General features: G+C 34.2%; 3 protein-coding genes and 1 pseudogene across 7 annotated transcripts; 3 read left to right on the top strand and 1 right to left on the bottom strand.

The window, feature by feature from the left end:
* Positions 1-419: 419 nt before the first annotated feature.
* Positions 420-2,072, top strand: LOC100819385 (NDR1/HIN1-like protein 13). Its single transcript, XM_003532761.4, has one exon. It carries the CDS (start codon positions 557-559, stop codon positions 1,583-1,585), a length of 1,029 nt encoding a protein of 342 aa, XP_003532809.1. The 5' UTR covers positions 420-556; the 3' UTR covers positions 1,586-2,072.
* Positions 2,073-2,846: 774 nt separating this feature from the next.
* LOC100800693 (golgin subfamily A member 4) lies at positions 2,847-7,838 on the bottom strand. Of its 2 annotated transcripts, none has more exons than XM_006585186.4 (7): positions 5,981-7,838; positions 5,804-5,880; positions 5,535-5,646; positions 5,227-5,343; positions 3,377-3,954; positions 3,135-3,290; positions 2,847-3,043 (listed from the first exon to the last, which is right to left on the bottom strand). In XM_006585186.4, the coding sequence occupies exons 1-5, from the start codon at positions 7,304-7,306 to the stop codon at positions 3,601-3,603; spliced, it is 1,986 nt and encodes a 661-aa protein (XP_006585249.3). In that variant the 5' UTR covers positions 7,307-7,838; the 3' UTR covers positions 2,847-3,043; positions 3,135-3,290; positions 3,377-3,600. The 2 variants fall into 2 exon arrangements, with proteins under 2 accessions (XP_006585249.3, XP_006585251.3); XM_006585188.4 differs by having other exon boundaries at positions 3,135-3,258.
* A 1,833-nt stretch (positions 7,839-9,671) lies between these two features.
* Positions 9,672-14,584, top strand: LOC100800161 (E3 ubiquitin-protein ligase RGLG5). 4 transcript variants are annotated; one of them, XM_006585185.4, is made up of 13 exons: positions 9,672-9,997; positions 10,289-10,597; positions 11,732-11,816; positions 11,906-12,046; positions 12,149-12,262; positions 12,338-12,435; positions 12,950-13,029; positions 13,097-13,202; positions 13,306-13,433; positions 13,531-13,702; positions 13,846-13,902; positions 14,109-14,213; positions 14,297-14,584. In XM_006585185.4, the coding sequence occupies exons 1-12, from the start codon at positions 9,986-9,988 to the stop codon at positions 14,187-14,189; spliced, it is 1,383 nt and encodes a 460-aa protein (XP_006585248.1). In that variant the 5' UTR covers positions 9,672-9,985; the 3' UTR covers positions 14,190-14,213; positions 14,297-14,584. The 4 variants fall into 4 exon arrangements, with proteins under 4 accessions (XP_006585248.1, XP_006585247.1, XP_040874082.1 ...); XM_006585184.4 differs by having other exon boundaries at positions 9,673-9,997; positions 14,293-14,584; XM_041018148.1 differs by having other exon boundaries at positions 9,679-9,997; positions 13,534-13,702.
* A 2,367-nt stretch (positions 14,585-16,951) lies between these two features.
* Positions 16,952-20,908, top strand: LOC100818849 (glycosyl hydrolase 5 family protein-like; annotated as a pseudogene).
* Positions 20,909-20,921: the final 13 nt, after the last annotated feature.

Below are 20,921 nucleotides of genomic sequence, written 5' to 3'. Positions count from 1 at the left end.
GGGAAAGGTATCTTCCGCAGTCTTGTTTGTGGTACAAGAAACAGAAAGTACTTGAGAGTTAGAATGTATGATCAGGTCTTTTCCGTAACCTTTACAATTTGAAGGGGGCTTTATGATAAATTTTGAAACCTTCATAGTCCAAGAATCCATGCCATCTGTAAATTCACACAAGGTCTTGTTCTCTAATGTGGATTCAAATTCTCTATATTATAGGAGAATAATAAGCTCGGCAACTCATGTCTAAATTTCACACATCCACTCAAGGCTTGAGCTAAGCATAGCATCCATAAGTGATACATGATATCACTTTCGGGTGTTAAATATTTAAAATAAAGAATTGAAACATTTTGCCCCACATAAGTGGCTTATGTTTGATTCTTTGCCTTTACATGAATCATCCTTGAAGTTCCCATGAAGTCATTCTCTTTCCCTTTATATGCTTTAATTTTTGTTTTAGGCTTGATTTGTCCTCGTTTCCATTAGCTTAATAACAATCTCTTAGCATTGTCTTTCTGTTTCTCTTCATTTTCCTCATACATTTTTGCACAACCACACCATGTCTCGTCGAGAAACCAACCCTCATTTTTCTAGATCATCACAGCCTGAATATGTAGATGATCATGATACCGAACCTTATCCACTTGTGCCACGACGAAAACGCCATGGCAAACCATCCACACAAGTAGCTGCACCTATACCAGTTGCATTACCACCTGAGCATGAAGACCGTGTTCCATTACGAACACGACCTCAGCACGAAGATCATGTTCCATTGCAACCTGCCACCAAACCTATTCCCCAAGATCATCCACACCCACCACCACCTATTCCCCAAGAGCCACGCCATGGCAAGCAAAGAAGTCCACGTAGACAGCCAACAAACCAAGGCTTCCGGCCGGTTAAGCCAAAGGTAAATTTTCAAGAACCTCCTCCCTCGGCCGATGTCCCTCCCGAGCCTCGACAGCAGCCTCACCGCGATCCCCGCCTCAGCGGTATAAAGTTGCCTAAGGAACAGAAGTCTCAACCCTTGACATGGTTAGGTGCTTGCTTGTGTGTAATATTTTGGCTCATCATAATCATAGGAGGCTTAATAGTCCTTATAGTGTACTTGGTTTTTCGCCCCCAAAGTCCTCATTTTGATGTGTCTAGTGTGACCTTAAATGCTGCATACCTTGACCTTGGATATCTACTCAATGCTGATCTAACAATGCTGGCTAACTTCACAAATCCAAACAAGAAGGTGCATGTGGACTTCAGCTCAGTGATCATTTATCTCTACTATGGAAGTACCCTTATTGCGACTCAATATGTTGAGCCTTTCAATGCTGCAAGGCTTCAATCAAGGTTTGCATATATTCATTTGGTATCTAGTCAAGTTCAGCTTCCATTAAGAGAGAGCCAGAGGCTTGTGAAACAAATGGAAGGCAATGGGGTTATACTTGAAGTGAGGGGAGTTTTCAGGGCACGGTCCAAATTGGGAAGCATCTTAAGGTATTCATATAATCTTTATGGCCGTTGCAGTGTCATGCTAACACGCCCTCCTGATGGCATTTTGCTCAAAAAGAAATGCAGAACAAAGCGCTGAAGCAATAATTTAGCACCACAGATGATGATTCTATGTCATTGGTATTCTTTTTTTTAGTCCTTGAAAATTGGGGGGTTTTGGTCTTTCTTAATTTGCCTATTCTTCCTGAAAATAACATCTTTGAAGGTTAGCCTTTTTGTTTTTCCCTCCCAACTACATGTAGTTTTGTTAAACCACAAATTTGTATCTTATTTTTCTTCTTCTCGAGAATTATTCGAGATTATTTATTATAAACTAGTAACAACTTCTTTAACATTAGTTCATACTATTAAGTAGTAGTAGTAGTAGTTTCTTAAGGATATGTGGTTTTTTAAGTTTTCACATCAAGTATGATCAATCATGTTCAATGGCCAATAAATATCAAATCCACAATTTTAGGGGACTTTAATTTAATGTGACATGTGTAGCTAATGGCCAGAGAGTGATTACTAATTTTTCTTATCTTATATATCCCACAAGGCACAGACCAGCTGGTCTAAGATTTGTCCTAAAAGGTGAAATGCTTATACATTATCGTACCAAATTAGACAACGAAAAATAGGGTGCGTATATATAGAAAAAAAAAAAAAAATAGGGTGCGTATAACATGCTCCAAGTTTAATTAATGTTCCACCACCGTTGCAAAGTTCACTGCATGATTTAGCATTTTTGGTTTCACGTTATTAAAGATATAATTTTTAAAAATTAACAATTATATCTTTCACATCTCAAATGTGATTCTTTAATTCTTAACACGTTTTCAAAATATTAATCTATACATACATGAACAACATCTTTGGTGTTGCACTTGGACTTGAGACGGGTCATCAAATATGTTTAGAACATTACTACCTGTTAAAAAATTGTTCCAACTAATATAACATAGTAGTTGTTATGATTTGTTGATAATTTTTTTTTATTCCAACAAGAATTTGTCTACACCTACGAAGCGAATGAAAACATGTCTTGCCATTAAACCAACATATGCCGACTAGATTACAATACATCATTTTTCTTAGTCACATAATACATCATTTTTCTTAGTCACATCATTCATGGTTTTGTTTAATTCGCGCCACTAATTTAGTCTTGTCCTACTTAGGTCCAATTTTAGTTAAACCCATATATTCCTTACTTCTTAAAATCTAATGTCATCATAGTTTCAAGACTGAGTGAAGATCTAACCCGGTTGAGGAACACCCCTAAATGCAGTCTCTTTTTAAATTAAAGAAAACCCTTCTGCAAAATTAAATGTCTGGATCTCTTGGTACCAAAAGTAAAATAAAGCTAAAAAAAATAATTAATTTTATTAATAAAATTGTATTGGATATACTAGAGATTTGTCAGGTTGAGTGGTTGACCGATCCACTTGTTCCACCTGTTCCAAATATAGACTTGCTAGGGACAAGGGAGAGACTGACGAATCCATAGATCCCTCAAAAGCCAATTTGCTCAATGAAAGAATTGACCATACAGAAGCTGAAAATGTTGTAACTCAATTGACACAATTAGGCACCGACCCAAAAAAATTGTAATATATTGAGCATATACAGAAGTCAGGCTTACGCACCTTCCCGTGGACACGTCTAGACTTTTGAGTGTAATGTAATGACAGGGTATTTGTTTATTGCTTTCTTGACATGTTCGTTCAAAACAACCAAAGTACAATAGCAAGCTACCCAAGCCAGAAGCAGCTGCAACATGATAATGCAGGGAAACAGCTCATCTGAAGTGAGAAAACCTCTAAAAGTGAATAAGTGAAGATGCATTTTATGTTAATTAATATTAAAGTGTATGATGAACTTAACCTACTTTAATTCAAGCGTGTGAACACACCCTCACTTGTATACTTCAGACTTCAGAGACTTTCTCACTTTTACAGGAGTCTAATGCTCAACCAATAAACACCATGGCTGCATTTTAAGAGATGGTGGAACATGTTGATGGTATAAACTACAACTTTGTAATATTAATTTGAAGAAATCAACATAAATACACAAAGGAAAATAAAAAAGAAGAGAAAAGAAAAGGCCCAATTATAATAGAGGTTCAGAAAGTTCCATTTCGTTAGAAGCCTCCTGTTGTGTATCGGGTCGCTGCTGAAATCCAACAAAATCCATGCCGAGCCACTGCCATGGCCAACACACATATCTAGGCCGATTACGGCTCCTTGAATCTTCCCTGTTCTCAAACTCTTCGAGCTGATGAGTAAGCTCTTCTACTCTGTCTCTTAGTCTAGATGACCTCAAGTCTGCTAACTTAAGAGACTTTTCTGCAGCATCTCTGGCTGCCATGGCAGCAGCAGCTGTTTCTTCTTTGAATTTTAGTTTCTTCTCTGATTCTAACATGGATTGCTTTGCCTCTTCAAGTTCCTGCTTAAGTGCTGACAACTGCAGATTTGCAGACAGCAATTATGACTAGGAATATTCGATGAAAACATACAATAGCAGTGAAAAAAAATCTACCAACAGGTGGCTTTCTATTGATCTCAACTTAAAGTATCAACTTGCAGTAGTTACAGCAATAAATTTTTCAGTGAGAAGATAATGCTAGAGAGCCAAAGGAGCACCAGACAATGAATGCACAAAAAAAGATTGTAGCAATGGAATTCATGGAAAAAAGAGGTCATTAGTAGAAGATATAAAATCAGCCTTCAACTAAAAGCTTAGAAGCTGTTTGGTTTGAGAAATCAGAAAACAAAGTGAAAATAAGGTAACATTTTCCCAAACCAATTACTTAAATTCTTGGGATAATTAGTTCATGACATGGTGTACTAAAGTATTTACGGCATTAGGGACTAGAGTTTGTTTTTCATAGTCCCCTTTCTTCTATATAAAAGTGAAAATTTTAAATTTCAGCTCAAGGTAGGACAAGTGGCAGCTCTTAGGTATCAAAGACATGCCATGCAGAAAAGGGACAATGAATGGAGGAATAGGAGAATTTAGAGGACTTTCACTCCAGCCACGGTCTCATGAACTATTCTTATTGGTCATTATGAAAAGCATGCATTATCTTGCCTTGTGCTTATTTATACACAAGAACTTAACAGCTCAGTGGGTAGCATTTGCAACCATTCTAACCATCCAAACTAACTACTACTATTCACGCAAACGCAATCATTCCACTCTTCTCCCTGAGATTCCTATCAGTGAGCCTGCACGTTATCCACACTATAGGCCCAAAGGGTTTTTTAATGCGGGGACACATTAGATATATAAAATCATTCATTTGCTTCCACCCAATATCTAAAGCCTTTGAGATAGTTGGTTCATGCCACTAGCAACCAGCTAATGTATTTAGGGCCCATTGTTTTAATTTTGAGTAGAATTGATCTTGATAAAATTAATTTTGAACCAATGAACATAGTTAGGATGTGTGTCCAAATTAATCTGTCATAAATTTACATTGGAACATGTGTTTTTCATTGGAAAGTGCAAGAATTGGATTTTCACACCAAAACAAATAGGCTTAACTAAAAGCAAATTTTGAACTCCACAATTCACCATTGCACAATCAAAGTTGGACATAAAAAAATCACAAATTAAATTTTAAATGCATTAAACTCTAAGATTACTTGGGCACCGCACAACTGAAATTTTCTTTTGGTCACATTCTCCAAATATAGCAAACAAGTCAACAAATATTGGTAATAGATAGCATACCTGTGCCACAAATTCCTGTTCGACGCCTCTGCCTGCGGCAGCTTCTTGCTCTGCTGCCACTTTCCATCTGTTAATTTCTTCTTCAGCAGCAGCAATGTCCATCATCAGTCCCTCAATCTACATTATAAATAGACCAACTTGTTACTTTGTGACAGAGAAGAACATACAATCAAATGTCCAGTAAAAAATTCCACAGCCTAGGATACACAACAAAATTCTATGTTCTACAATATACAAATGTGAAAGATAAACTGTCCATGGTTAAGGAACTAGATCAAATTAAACTCATAAAACAAATTTGAGCTTACATTTTCGTTTGCCACTCTCTCCTTCTCTTCAAGTTCCTCTATCCGATGCATTCTATGGTCAAGCTCCTTGACCTGAGCTTCTATATGCTGCTTAAGTAAGCTCAACTCTGCCCTTAATGCAGTTAAGCAATATGCAAAGAAAAAAAGTAATGATGTCAACACAACTGGAAATTGCAAATATGCAAGTTCTTCAGTATCGCGGGGTATGACTTTCATTTATCAAACTTAAAAGTACAAACAACTGTGCATTTAATTTTGATGTTAAGTACCTTAATTCACCCACAGTATGCTTAAGCTCAATGATCTCAAGCTGAGATGCCCTAACAACATCCTCCAAAGCACCGGCCTGCATGCATGCACAAAGAATTCATTAACGGGTCTTCAAAATGCTAAGTAAGACGAGAACAAGTTTCATTAAAAACTAGAAACAGGAATGAATGCTTAACCAAGGAATATATTTCATCCTCTTGTTTTTCCGTTGTATCTGACTTGTCATTTGAAGCTGCAACCTTCCCATCTCCAAGAAGCTTACTAAATTTGAAATCTATCCCAGCCTCCCTCAACCCATTCTCTGCAGCTTGAAACAGCTCACTCTTTCTAGAAGATGGATCAACTGCCATCCTCTTAGACAAAGCGCTCCTAAGCAAAGAACCAATTTGATCCTTCTCCCTAACTAACTGAGCCACCGTCTCATCTAAACTCTTAATCTCACGATCCTTCTCCTCAAGCACATCCTTAGCTTTCTGAACAACAATCTTGGTCAACTCATATATGGACTCCATCCCAGCCAAAGAGGCACGAATATTCTCCTCAACGTCTGTTTCTTGCGGGACAAACAACGATTCAGACAGCTCCGAGGTGCCACCGTCATCAAGTATCTTAACAACATTGCATATCTGGTTATGAATTTTGGAAACAAAACTCAACTGATCAATCAACAAAGGCCTTTGCGATTCCATCCGAGATTCCAAGTTACTCAACTTCTCCTCACACTCAGCAACGAACTCCTTCAACTGCAAAGCCTCGCTTTGCTCCTTACTCAAATTCTCCGAAACCTCGTTCAGCCTCTGATCCCTAACAGCTAAGTCCCTCTCCAAATCCTCAACAATCGAAGCGTTCTTTGCAACATCATCCCTCAAGCCACTGATCGTGGCCTCAAGCTGAGAAACCTCAATGGCAATCTCGTAATTCCGCTGCTCCATCTGCTCCCGAGCCTCGTTCCTCGCCTTCGCGGTCGCCTCGTTCTGCTTCAAAAGCTCCTCCACGATCTCGTTCGCGCGCTTGATTACGCCGTACGCCACCGCCGCCATGCCTGTGTATTTCTGTGACCGCGGCAGCGGCAGCGCGTTGCCGGCGAAGCTGCTGACCTTCGCCGAGATTTTCTCCATACCCGTGACCAGCATGTGGCTCGAATTCCCAATCTCCGATCGCAGCGCGTCGCGTTCCTTCGCGGTTTCTTCTAATTGCTTCGCCGTCTCCTCCTTCTCCCGAACGGCGTCGTCTCGCTGGCGACCGAACTCATCGCGCTTCTTTATTGCCTCGTGTGCTAGCGCCTTCAATCTGTTGAACGAAACCTGCAATTCCGACTTCGTATTCTCCGCGGCGATGCGCGCTTGCCGCTCCCTATCGAGTTCGGCGAGAACATCCCGGAGTTTCTCGACGGAGACGTCTTCCGGCGAGGGAGCCTTCGTCTCGAGCGGAATCGGATCGCCGCCGTCGTCCTCGACGTCGCTGAGTACCGCATCGGCATCAAGGTCGCCGGTGCCGGCCATTTAATTTAATAGCATAAATATGAATACGTGACAAACCCTAGAAAGTAGGAAGTCTAATGAAATGTGAATTTGTCTTAGGTGGCTGATGATAATAGATTGATGAAGAAACACCACCACACCGTACCTACCAGACAGCCTCTGAAGAATTTCAGATTATTGAGAATTGATAATTAAAAATTTGTCTAGTTCTTGGAATTTCAATTCAAAAAATAGTGCTGTTGTGGTGTTAAAAAAAAAGATTGAATGATTGATTGTTTATCTCGTTTTTAATTGAAGAATGTGAAAGTGAAGGAAATAAATAAAAAAAAAAAGTAGAAAAGAAAGGAATATGGGTAGTGGAAGTGTGTTTCACGGCACGGCGATGTGATTGGACGGGGCTGATTTAGGATTGGGGAAGTGAAGATGGCAATGGTAGGCGTGAGCCCAGGGGATTATTGGAGTGATGGTAGGAAACTTCGTTTGCAAGGGATGACGAGTGGCGACATGGAGACAGACAGAGACTCGGTAAGGCGAAAACGAGCGTGGGCTGAGAGTGTTCCCTGATGCCACAGATCCCTTTAGTATTCTTTTCTTTTCTTTTTTTTAATAATCTTTTGTCACTGTAAAATAGGATTTTAGTCCTTTATAGATTTTTTTTTAGTTCTATTACTACTTAGTAATATTAAATAATAATGTAAGTATTATTAACAACCCATTCACTTATCACTAGAGTTTAACCTGTCTAGTCACATGTATATTTTTTTTATAAATTATATTTTAAAATTTTTATTTATTTAGAATAGTAATGAAACTAGCATAGTTACTTAACAAAAGAGGTTTTGTTAGGATTTGTTTGGGGTGATTTTTTTAAGTTTTAAAATAAGAATTAGTTTTTAGTTTTAATTTTAATTTTTTTTTAAATTCAGTTTTAAATAAATTTATTTTAAAGGTTTTATATTATATTAAAATTAGTTTAAAGATATTTTATATATGATGACAATAATAATAATAATGATATTAGTTACTATATGACAGGAGTGAGATATCATTGTCAAATATAAAAAATATGTATTATTTTAACTAAAAATTAAATTTAAAAAATATTTTTTTTGGTTTTAAAAATAATTGAAAAAGTAATTTCAATTTTATTTTTATCAAACATGTTTTATTTAAAAATTATATTTGAAATCCAAAAAAAAAAACTCATAATCACCGATCCTTATGCTTTTTATAATTGGATTTTATGAATGTGTATTTTTGTGTTGGTTTTGAAGGACTTTCAGTGGGCCTTTGTGGTTGGCTTTTAAAATTTTGTTCGTTGGAATATTTATACGAGTTGTAAAAGACTTTTGGTCTAATGAATTGAGATTAACTTTAATTTCTCTTTGGTTTTTGCATGTAACCTTGTATTCTTATAGAGGAATTTTTATTTATCAGAGAATTTTTGTTATTTTTAACAAATCATTCTTGACTTATCAATTTTTAGAGTATGTTACATTATTCTTTTCATTTTTTCTTAAATTATCATTCATTTAAATTTAGTTTTAGTTTTAATGTATCTCTTTTATTCATGATATCAAGTTTCAATAAAGAATAATTTATATTTTTTTTTATAAATGAGAAAGATATAATTAAATAATGCTAAATTTTTTCATATGCATCTCCAATGAAAATCATTGTTTTTATCTACTAAGAGCATTTCCAATAAAATTGCTTAATTTGATTCTTAAAGTTAAGTAACTTGAAAACACAATTAGAGTATACGGGTTGTTACAGAGTTCTTATAGAAATTGTTTATACAAGCAACTATCACCAAGGGTGCTTAACTATTTGAAAATATCGTTTTAAGTTAAAATAAAAATTATTGTGCGAGTAGAGAGATAAAATGAGACCTGTTAAAATTAAATAAAAATCTTAAGTTCTATCATTAGAAATATCTCAAAAAAAAAAAAAAGTTCCATCATTAGAATAAAAATTAATGATTATTCTTAAATCCTATGTAGCAATAATAGATCCATTAAAATAGAGTTACTAACTCAAATTAAGTTGTTTCTTAAAGCCCTTAATAGCCTAATTGATTTAAGTAGTTTAGTTGACGAGGTATTTCTTGGAAGTTTCGGTCCTTTTGAACAGTGGGACTCGTCGACATAGCAAAATGTATATTGACATTTCTTAATTCTTATCAGCGTGAAAATATTTACGTGATTACGCCAACTTTACGGAGAAGGATCGAGGAAAAAACAGAAGTGACTTCCACGTCCTATTGAATGAATGAATGAATAAATAAAAAGACAACTTCTTGTCTCAATTTGCTAACATCATTTAAAATTGACAAATACTATATAATTGCTTACTTGTAAACAGAACATTCATTTACTTATTGAATGCCGATGTAAACAAAGCTTCTTGACTAAACTGTTAATTAATTTGTCCTGGAGTATGATTTTAAGGCTTTCACATATTTAAATATAGATAGATAGATGTTTGAATAGGAAGAAAAGATTAAACAGTTGTTGTTGACTTGACCTTGCTAGCTAGTTTCCTTCCAACAGGAGCTTTCTTAATTCGTTGTCCTCTTCCTTCTATTTAGTTCAACAAGGAGAAGCTATTCTACTTGACGTGATTAGCGTGAGACATTAATTAACATCCTGCGTGTTGTTAATTCCCTCACAATTCATTTGCAATTCTTGTGTGGAAACAATGCTTCTAGAGGTATGTAAAATTTTTTTCCTGAGTTCTAAGTTTCATTGTAGCATGTGTGGAAATTAAGGTTGATACAGGGTCGGTGTCATTTGTTTCAGTCATGATTGTTCCATTGTTCGCGCCTGAGTTTTTTTTTCTTGGTCTTCTCTTTCATATTTGCCAGTGTTTTTAAATTTCGTGAACCAATTTTCGGATGCATCACTGTGTTTTAGTTTCCCAGAAAATTTGTACGTTGCATAAATCTCCTCCATATATCCCCTTCGGTTTCCCAACATTAATGTAGCATGTTTCCAATTGCAGCTAGAGACTTGGACAGCTTTGGTTTTTTTGTTTTTGCTTGTGTTGATTCTAAAGGAGTCGATCATGGGAGGTAAGAGTTCAAAAGGGTCTGAAAGAAGGCATGTTTCATCATATGGATCTGCTGGTTCTTCATCTTCATGGGATGACTACGAATACCCTCAATCACCAAATGCATACCCACAACAAAATCCTTATCATACGCCTCTTCACCACCGTGCACCGGCTCCATTCCACGACTATTCACAGCCAAAAAGGAAATTGGATAGGAGATATTCAAGAATAGCTGATGATTACCATTCCCTGGATGAGGTAATTGTTGTGATTTGCTTAGGTATAATTGTGTTTTTTGTGTATGAATATATGAGCATTTTTTCATCATTTTTGGTTTGGTTTGTTTACATCATTGACTTTTGTGCTTGGTAAGCAAGGGGGATAGGGGACCTTGGGATTAGGGACATAATGGCATTGACTTGAACTAGTCTATGTCTATCTACTTCCTACCTTAATGGCATCGATATAAAAGTCTCAGCAGTCAGCACAAAAGGGAGGAGAAGAAAGAAAGAAAGGGAATCAGTTATGTTCTTTCTGAAATCAGACTTCAAACTTCTGCTTCTGCCTATGATGGTCCACGTTGAAAATCGAAGTATTTAGGTTCTTAAGTCTTGATAAGGATTCAGTGTAACAACAAACTTGTGAACTACCTCTTTTTGTTATATGTTATGTTTTCCCAACAGAAAAGAGTGTCAAAATCAGTGCCAGAGCTGGACCACCAAAAGGATCTTGTTTGGACCAATGGGGACCATGTTCTAAAAGGAAAAAAATGTATAAAAATACTGAATTTTGAAAGAGAAAAAATTGCGAGACCCTTGCTTAGAATTGCTACATTTTTACTATGAGTGCGAGTAAAACCTTTATTTGTACTTCTACCTTCTTTTTTTAAAACAAGACCTTTATACTTCAGCTGATCTTGAAGCTTGGCATGAGCTTTAAATTCAAGTCATTGAATATAGTTAAACAAGTTCAGCTGAAATGAAGTTGCTTAAGAAAAGCTGCTATGTAAAGAGACTACTGTTTCTCATTTTTATTGTTCTTCCTGAGCATGCAAGAATCAGCAGAGCATCCCTTTATTCATTTTATAATATGAGTAGCAGTAAAGATGTTATCAACGTCTGATATGGCCAAACATAAGAGAAAACTTGATCAGTAGCTAGTACTTTTTCCCGGAACAAACTTGTCCAAGAGTGCAATGCAACAAGGTTGATATGAGAAAATATTTGGATGAAGCTTAATGTAGCTTGCTTTATTTTACTTTTCTCATGGTGCAACGAGACCAGCATGAGAAAATTCTTATTGGTTGTTTCACTCCCCAAAATTTCCATTCTTACGGTTATTACTCACAGAAAAACACCTTATTTTGTCAAATAATGAAATAATTTTGCACAGGTTACCACTGCTCTTTCACATGCTGGCCTGGAATCTTCCAATCTCATTGTTGGAATTGATTTTACAAAGAGCAACGAGTGGACAGGTTTTATCTCTTACTCATACCTTGATGTTTGGATTTCTTGTAGTGAGTTGTGCTATTAATTAAATTTGCATAAATCACTTTGAAATCAGGGAAGAGGTCATTCAACCGAAAAAGTTTACATCATATAGGAAGTGGTCAGAATCCTTATGAACAAGCAATCTCGATCATTGGGAAAACATTAAGTGTTTTTGACGAGGATAACTTGATTCCTTGTTTTGGATTTGGAGATGGTAATTCTATATAGAAATCTTCATGCTTTCAGATTGCTAATGTTTCCAAATTGCAAACTTGATTGTGATTCTTTCTCTTTTTTTTTTTTTTTTACCTGTCAGCATCAACACATGATCAAGATGTCTTTAGTTTCCATTCAGATGAGAGGTTCTGCAATGGATTTGAGGAAGTTTTGTCAAGATATAGAGATATTGTTCCTCGCCTGCGTCTAGCAGGTGTTGCCTTCACCAATAATCTTACATTGCATTTTTTAAATAGGCTCAGCATGACTCATTGCATTTATGTGACAGGACCCACTTCATTTGCCCCTATTATTGAGATGGCCATGACTATAGTTGAGCAAAGTGGTGGCCAATATCATGTCCTGCTAATAATTGCTGATGGACAGGTATTTTTAATACATATTTCACAAAGTTGAAAAGATGATTTTTTAAACTAGTGTAAATGTACACCAGTCATCAAATCTTTCATTGGCAGTTTTCACACTAACTGTATGATTATGACTCTAAACTCAAAGGCGTAGATTTATTTATAAAAAAAAAAAAAACTAAAATGCTCTAGTAGTTTCACGAAAGCAATTTCTTTTTGGTTTCTGTTGTTATTGATAATAATAATATCTACCTTAACACATAAACATCTTGACATTGATAGCCGCAGAAGAAAACTGATAATTGTTAGATTAGCATAATGTGTCTGAATTCTGAAATACGTCTGTCCCCTACTTCCCTACAATATTTTGCAATGATTAATTGAATACATGAATGCATCTGAACAAAAGATGAACTTAAAATGCCCTTAATTTTGTCAGTGCTTCAACAATGACTAATCTTTTACTGTAGAAATCCCTTTTTTTCTTCTATGTGTAAGATCTAAAAACATTGATACTTAAAATTTTGCAACAGGTGACCAGAAGTGTTGACACACAACATGGCCAGCTAAGTCCACAGGAAGAGAAGACAATTGGTGCAATTGTAAAAGCCAGGTAAATTTTGTAGTTTTCTCTTTTCTGGATTGCCACCCTGCATTCTCATACTCTCTTTAAATTGCAGCGGGTATCCACTTTCAATAGTTTTGGTAGGGGTTGGAGATGGACCGTGGGATATGATGAGGGAATTTGATGATAACATCCCAGCTCGAGCATTTGACAATTTTCAGGTTTGGTGTAATTCACTTAGTCCAATTGACTTGCCACATTTACTTCTTCATACTCCTTCAAATTAAGCTGAAATGTGAATATTTTATTTTCGGTCCCATGTAGTTTGTGAATTTTACGGAAATAATGTCAAAGGGTATAGACTCAAGCAGAAAAGAGACAGAGTTTGCGCTATCAGCTTTGATGGAGATACCTTCTCAATATAAGGCAACCATAGATCTTGGCATATTGGGGTAATAAATGAATGTTATATAGAAAAATATGGTACTCATAGCCTATTATACAAGATTTTAATAAACTGAGTTTGCTTTGTGTCTTCATTGATGAAAGTAGTGCACGGAGAGGACATTCACCAGACAGGGTTCCTCTACCTCCACCTCATTATGAGAGGGCTTCTAGCAGCAGCACAACATCTTTTCGATCAAACAGTTTTCAGCATAGCACACCAACATATGATAATGTAAACGCAGAATCGTCTTCAAGAAGCTCATATGATAATAAGGTATTTAGACCATTCTTTTTTCAACTTAAGATGCGACTTTCATTTCATCCCGAGACATATGCCGTGATCATCGTGATTCATGATGTTTCTGTGTCACTTACAACAAATCAGTAATGGTTTACATATGACACGGTTAACTGCAGGTTTGCCCGATTTGTCTTACTAATGGGAAGGATATGGCATTTGGTTGCGGGCATCAGGTAACATGTTCAATTATATGCTACCGATTCATCTTGAATCTAAGACTATATATATATATATATATATATATATATATATATATATATATAAATGTTAGTTTTTGTTAGAATGTTAATGAGAGGGATTCATCTTGAACTTAAGACTATATGAATAGGACATTATATTAACTTTTCTCCCACTGTTGTTATTTTCTCACATTTGGCAGACTTGTTGTGACTGTGGAGAAAACCTCGAATGCTGCCCCATTTGCCGAAGCACAATCACTACCAGAATAAAGCTTTACTAGTTAACCTTGCAATGCAGAAAAAAGGTTAGTTATGTTTTAACATTGTTATAAACTCAGTGCTTAATTGATTCAATAAGTCAAAAACTAACGTGATATATCATAGGCAGGGTAGCAAAGAGAGGAGCAGGGTTAGCCAAGATCATGGTGGATAGTTTTTTTTGCCTTTCCAAAACTGCATTTTGCAATTTTGAATAAAAATAAATTAATATGCCAGGGTAGGAAGAGTTGTGGATGCGCGTTGCCTCATTGTACATAAGAAGTTTTTGCTTCCCAAAGGTTTCATGTTTTGATGTAAGCTGCTTGTAAAAAAAAATTAGGTTTTTTTAAGTGTACTACTATTTGTTTTAGTTTTCTTGTTGAAGGTAAATGATACACATCTTAGGTCTCATCGAAAATAAGAGCATCTATAATGTATAATTACTTAAATGAGATATTTATTTTAAATTTATAAGTCTTATAATATCACATAAATTTAAAAATTTTACAAAAAAATTACTAGAGTAATTACTTAAGTTGAGACACATTTCTAAAAAAAACTTGAAACACATTCAACTTTGGATTGGAAAAAATATTCTTTTTTACATAATAATCAATTACACCATAATTACTTATATAAACAATCCACTTAAGTAATAAATTGTCAAATCATCAGTTTTAATAAAAAAAAATTGGTAAACAACTCATTTAAAATGAGGGTTGAAAATGATCTAAGAAACTCAAAAAGTTAGGAAGAAAGAGATGTGCAATTATACAAAGACAAGGAAAACGGCAAAAACGAGCACAGCACAGATTGTACTAAGCAATAGCCATAGGTACCAAAATAAGAAGCAATGGGCAGTTTTTTCCGCTGCCTTGCATTGCAAGTGTTGCAGTATTCAATCACCGTAATTAAAGTATGAACTTTGGTAGCAGTTACTTTCTTTTTCTCTCGAAGGCGCGAAACTATGGAGTGCACGCACGATATATACAAATTAATAAGTTATCATTTTGTGCAGAAAATGCAGAAAGAAAGAATGTCGCCAAAGGTTTCGTGATATCACCTACCCAATTACAGTATTACTTAGCACCACTTTTAAGTTCAAGTGTTTATTAACCTTCAAACTAGCAAACTAGATGGAGTCACGCTACGTCTATAGTACTACTATGCAATCACATAATGCATTTAGGATATAAAAACTATATTTTTTATATTATTTTTTTTCAACTTTTCTATTACATCACTTAGGTATACATTTTTTTCATGCATTAATTTATGTTGCTAATAATGCAGCACAATACTTAGGTGTCACTCAATCTACCCAAACTAGTTTCTTTAACGGCGAAAATCACAACAGATGGTTTGATTTTACAAGTAACAAGTTAAATTAATAAACAATTATTTTGCTTTTGCTTTTACGTCGTAATAATATTAAGATGCAGCACTTTGCAAAAAAAAAGTATATAACAAGCAATCAACGACATTTTTTTGCTGAAAATTAATAAGATGTTAAACATAAAGTTTATGGAAGAAAAACATGTGTCATTGTTGGAGTAAAAAAAAAAAATCTATAACACATGATTGTTTAAATGGATTATTTATTTTAAATTTGAGTTTTATAATGTCACATAAATTTAAAAATTTTACACAAAAATTTAATTTAATACTAAAGTTGTAAGAGTAAATGCTTAACCTGAGTTATATTAAATTTGATTAAAAATATTACTTTTTTTAGTAATAATCAATTAAATGATGATTGTTTATATAAGCAACAAATTGTTAAATCATTTGTTCAACAAGTTAAATTAAGAAAATTAAGAAAAATATAAGTAACAAATTAAGACTCACACATAATATCTTAAAGATTTTTTATTGAAGAATTGATATTAAGTTCACTTGTAGTTCATTAATGACTTGTTTGATGGAGATGTGAAATGAAAGTTAGTCTCTTGAAGTTAGAGGTATTCATTAAAAAGAAAAAATCAATTGAGTTCCTTAACCAATCAACTCAAATTTCTTATTATTTTTTGTTTATTTATATGTATAATACAATGCCATTTAAGTTGGTCAAAAGAATAATTATATATGATCCGAATCAAGTAATGCAAATTTCTTCTCTAATTTTAAAAATAAATATAACAAATATAATAAATAAATCAATACCAACACCCATTTTTGAATGATTTAATTTGGTTTTAATTTATTAAAAAATACAAAATTAAACTAATCTATTTTAATTTGTTTGATTTTTGTTTTTTAAACGTAAATCAAACCCATTTTATGAAGCCTAAGTGAGGTTTAGTAACCATCAAAGAAAGAAAAATAAGAAACAACTCGCAGGAAAAAAGTCTAATTAAAGCAATCTAACTATTTATATAGGGAGTCAAGATTTTCAAATGGACCAATTCAATATAATTGATGAAGGATCAAATCAAAATTATCGGCATGTTAAGTTTTAATGAGTTTCAACCGAGTTGTCTAATTTTCTTTTTTTCAGTGAAATCTTTGATCTTCAGTATTGAAGATGAGAAAAATACCTAAAAAAGAGGTTTTGAGGTATTTATGTGTATTTCTGAGATTAGTAAAATGTAATTGGAGTTATCTCCTCTGAGTTTATATATGCACATCTAATGTTGAGAAAATTAAGTTATACTCGGAATAATGTTGGTCAACCATCCCTCTATGTGTCATGCTGAATTTGTAGGAGACCATTAGGGTTCATCATGTGCTATGTGCTGTGTACGTGCCGATTTCATGGGCCATATGCTACTTTGGGTTACAGGAAATGGCAAAGATCTCACATGCCAAGTTTATGAGTCCTACGATGCAATATCAAAATGGGTTAAAAAATCTAATTAGTCGTGCAGGTTGCATCATCTCAATAATCAAATAACCACATATTTTTACCTTATTTTTAAATTAACATTGCAGACGAATAAAAAAAAATACAACATGACTTGTAGGATGAAATGTGTTGTGACTTATAGTTCTTTTTTTCGCTTGAACTTAAAATAAAAGTGTCATTTTGTCTGCACCAGTGTATTTTTCAGGAGTGGAATAAAATTGAGAAAATTTCAAACAGGATATCATTATTTACACTGACTCATAATAATATATAGCAATTAAACTTAGTCGTAGATTTTAAATAAAATATCTCATTGTCATAAAAATATAAAAATTAATAAATATGCAAGTAACCCTCACCTTAAACAAGTCACCTTATTCACTTGGTGAGACATAGAAATTGAATTCATTCTCTTATTGAGTAACATGATATAATTATGTGCATGGGAAAAAAATGACAAATTTTTATCTATCAAATAGAACCTATCATGGTAGATTGTAGGATTCATATATGTTATAAATAAAAAAAGTCTTATAATTAATGAGGGAGGAAATAATACTTTTGAAAGAAAAAAAAATGACACTAAATCAAATCAACAAGTTGCTTAAACTTAAAAATTCATTTTGTTGACACGTGTAGAATCCCACATCCTGAAGATATATATATTGGCTTGTTCCCGCCGTGCAGAGAATTTGACAAGTGCGGAATATCATGGCATAAGCCCACAGTTAAACGATCTTTTCAGAACCTTGAATCCATTGCTGGTGTCCAAACCAACAACCCCTCCATCATCGATCTTCCCCTCACTCAAGCTTTTCAGGTTAATTGTTTTTATTATCATATTCAATTATTTCCTTAGCCTAATTAACCAGTTTGAATCACTTCATCATCCTTATCTTCTTTGCTAATAATCTTATATCACTGATGCGTTGCCGCATATTTGGTGGCGATTGACTTTTGGTGGTTATTGATAATTAAGTAGCTCCAACCAACTTCCTTGGTAATTGCCATTTATGTTGCACATATTGAATTCAATATGTTTTTGTTATTTGTCCTTACAAACAAATTAATTCTCATTTTATACTTTCCTAGTCCGATCAACATTGAGCATTATAAAATATTTACTAAAAATTAATAAATTAATTTTTAAAATTTTAAATAACCATATTTTATAAGAAAAAATATTATAAAATAAAACATATGTTTATTATATAGATGCATTCATAATATAAAATAATTTTATAATATCATTTAATCTCATGATTGATAACTTGGTATGGATTTTATGATAATTTTACAAAAATCAACAAATTTACATAATAATGTATGATTAGATGGCATTGTAATTGCATAATTTTTTTCATAAATTTGATTAATTAAATTAATTTCCCTCTTGATTTTCTAATTTACTATTTTTATATTTTACGGTTTCTTGGTGGGTATTTTTTAAGGGTAACATTTCTTAAGAGTACGAACCACCCTCTCAACTAACTTACGTATAGAATGAGTTTGTTCAAGTCTGAGTTGAATTTTTGTGATGACTATAGGCAGTGGTGAAAAGTCTTGGGGACAACGATGTGATGGTGATATTGGACAACCACATAACCCAGCCAGGGTGGTGCTGTAGTAACTCCGACGGCAATGGATTCTTCGGTGACAAATTTTTCAACCCAGACCAGTGGATATTGGGCCTCACCAAGATGGCCACCCTTTTCAATGGTGTCACTAATGTGGTGGGCATGAACTTGAGGAATGAGCTCCGAGGGCCCAAACAGAATGTCAACGATTGGTACAAGTAAGTGGTAACAGACAAAGTTTATATAATATTTTTTATATGAATTAATTAAGTTTATATAATATTTTTTAATCCTTCAACTCCTTTAAATTTTAATTTTTGTCTAAAAAAATTGACAAGTCTTTCATTAATTTTGCATTTAACATTTCTAGTCCCTCTAAAAAAATTTACTCATTTTTAGTTCATCATTTATTTTTATTATTTAAAATTACTCATCATTTCGCTTATTTTTATTTTTTGTTTTTTTTTTGTATTTGATACTAATTATGAGCTATAAAAATAAATAAGAGACAAAGGATGAATAAAAGTAATTTAGAGAGACTAAAAATGCCTATTAAAATTTAATGAAGATTAAAAAGTTGCCAAATTTTGTTTTTAAATGAATCTGAAAAGATTCAGGACTAAAATTTTAATTAAGTATTTCTCTATTTCTATAATCCGAATGGAATTATATTAATATTGCAATTGTGGGTTGAATAGTATGTGACTATCAAGATTGAAGTAAAATATTCTTTTTACATGTTAATAGTTTTCTCTCTCTCAATTAGGAAAAAAAAACGAAACAAAGAGAAATCTCATGTGATTGATAAGTTGTTGTTCTGAACTAAAGGTACATGGTGAAAGGAGCAGAAGCGATTCATGCAGCAAATCCAGATGTTCTTGTCATTCTATCTGGCCTAAATTATGACAAAGACTTGTCTTTCATTCAAAAACGGCCAGTGAGCCTCACATTTAAGGGGAAATTAGTATATGAGGCACACTGGTATGCCTTCACTGATGGTCAAGCTTGGGTTAATGGTAATCCAAACCAGGTATGTGGACAAGTGGCAGGAAATATGATGAGAACCTCAGGCTTCTTGGTGAACCAAGGATGGCCATTGTTTATTAGTGAGTTTGGTGGAGACTTGAGAGGTACCAACGTGAACCACAATCGCTACCTTAATTGCTTCTTAGCACTGGCAGCTGAGCTTGACTTAGATTGGGCACTGTGGACACTCGTTGGTAGCTACTACTTTAGACAAGGAGTTATAGGAATGGAAGAGTTTTATGGGATTCTTAGTTGGGACTGGATCCAAGTTAGAAATACTACTTTCTTAAACAGAATCTCTGCCCTCCAACTTCCATTTCGAGGTATGTAATTTGTGCAAATATTCTTTTCCTAACTCTACACTATTAGTTGGTGAATCATAATTCGAAGTTAGAAACTAACCACTTGAAATATTGAGATCTATTTAAAAGATCAATTATACAAACCTGGAGATCGAATCCTTAATTATATACTTAAGGATCTGTCAACCATATTACAAATTAACCTTGATAAAGATACGATATAAAAATGTTCTTGTTTCTACCAAAAGTATTGAGTTTGCCACCATCGATGTATATGTTATTTAACAGAAATTAAATTGCCAATATAGTATAGGGTTAAACTACCAATTTAGCACTTCATGAAAACTTGAACCACATTTCTCTTTGACAACCTGCAGGTCCAGGCATAACAAGAGGCAATCCATACAAATTGATATTCCATCCTTTGACTGGTTTGTGTGTCATAAGAAAGTCATTACTAGATCGATTGACATTGGGTCCTGCTATTTATCTGATGGTTGGAAATACACACCCCAGAAAATTCTATCAATAAAGGGTACTTACTTCTGCATGCAAGCGGGGAGTGAAGGGATGCCTGCGACACTTGGGATAATGTGCTCAGATCCTAACTCTAGATGGGAAATGATCTCAGATTCGAAGTTGCACCTTTCATCAAAACTCAGCGATGATTCTAATGTATGCCTAGATGTGGATGACAACAATAACATCGTGACCAATGCTTGCAAATGCTTAAGCAAAGATCGTACATGTGACCCTAGTAGCCAATGGTTCAAACCTATTGACAGCGGAAGCAGGTCAATGTTGACAACCTCAACGTCATCCATGCTATATAAATTCATCGGACCTTTTATGGAAGCCGTTTAGCTCAGCATAAGTTGTTTTATGAATATTACTGTAAATTTCTCTAACCATGTACTTATGTTTTAAAATCGCAGGAAAGTGATGCATTAAGCATATCCATATATATGAATACATATTGTCACTATTAAAAAATGTACAGAATTT

The sequence above is a fragment of the Glycine max genome, chromosome 8 (genome assembly GCF_000004515.6).
Source record: "Glycine max cultivar Williams 82 chromosome 8, Glycine_max_v4.0, whole genome shotgun sequence".
NCBI lineage: Eukaryota > Viridiplantae > Streptophyta > Magnoliopsida > Fabales > Fabaceae > Glycine > Glycine max.
The sequence above is the reverse complement of the archived record's forward strand: the minus strand, read 5'-3'. Positions and strand labels throughout refer to the sequence as shown.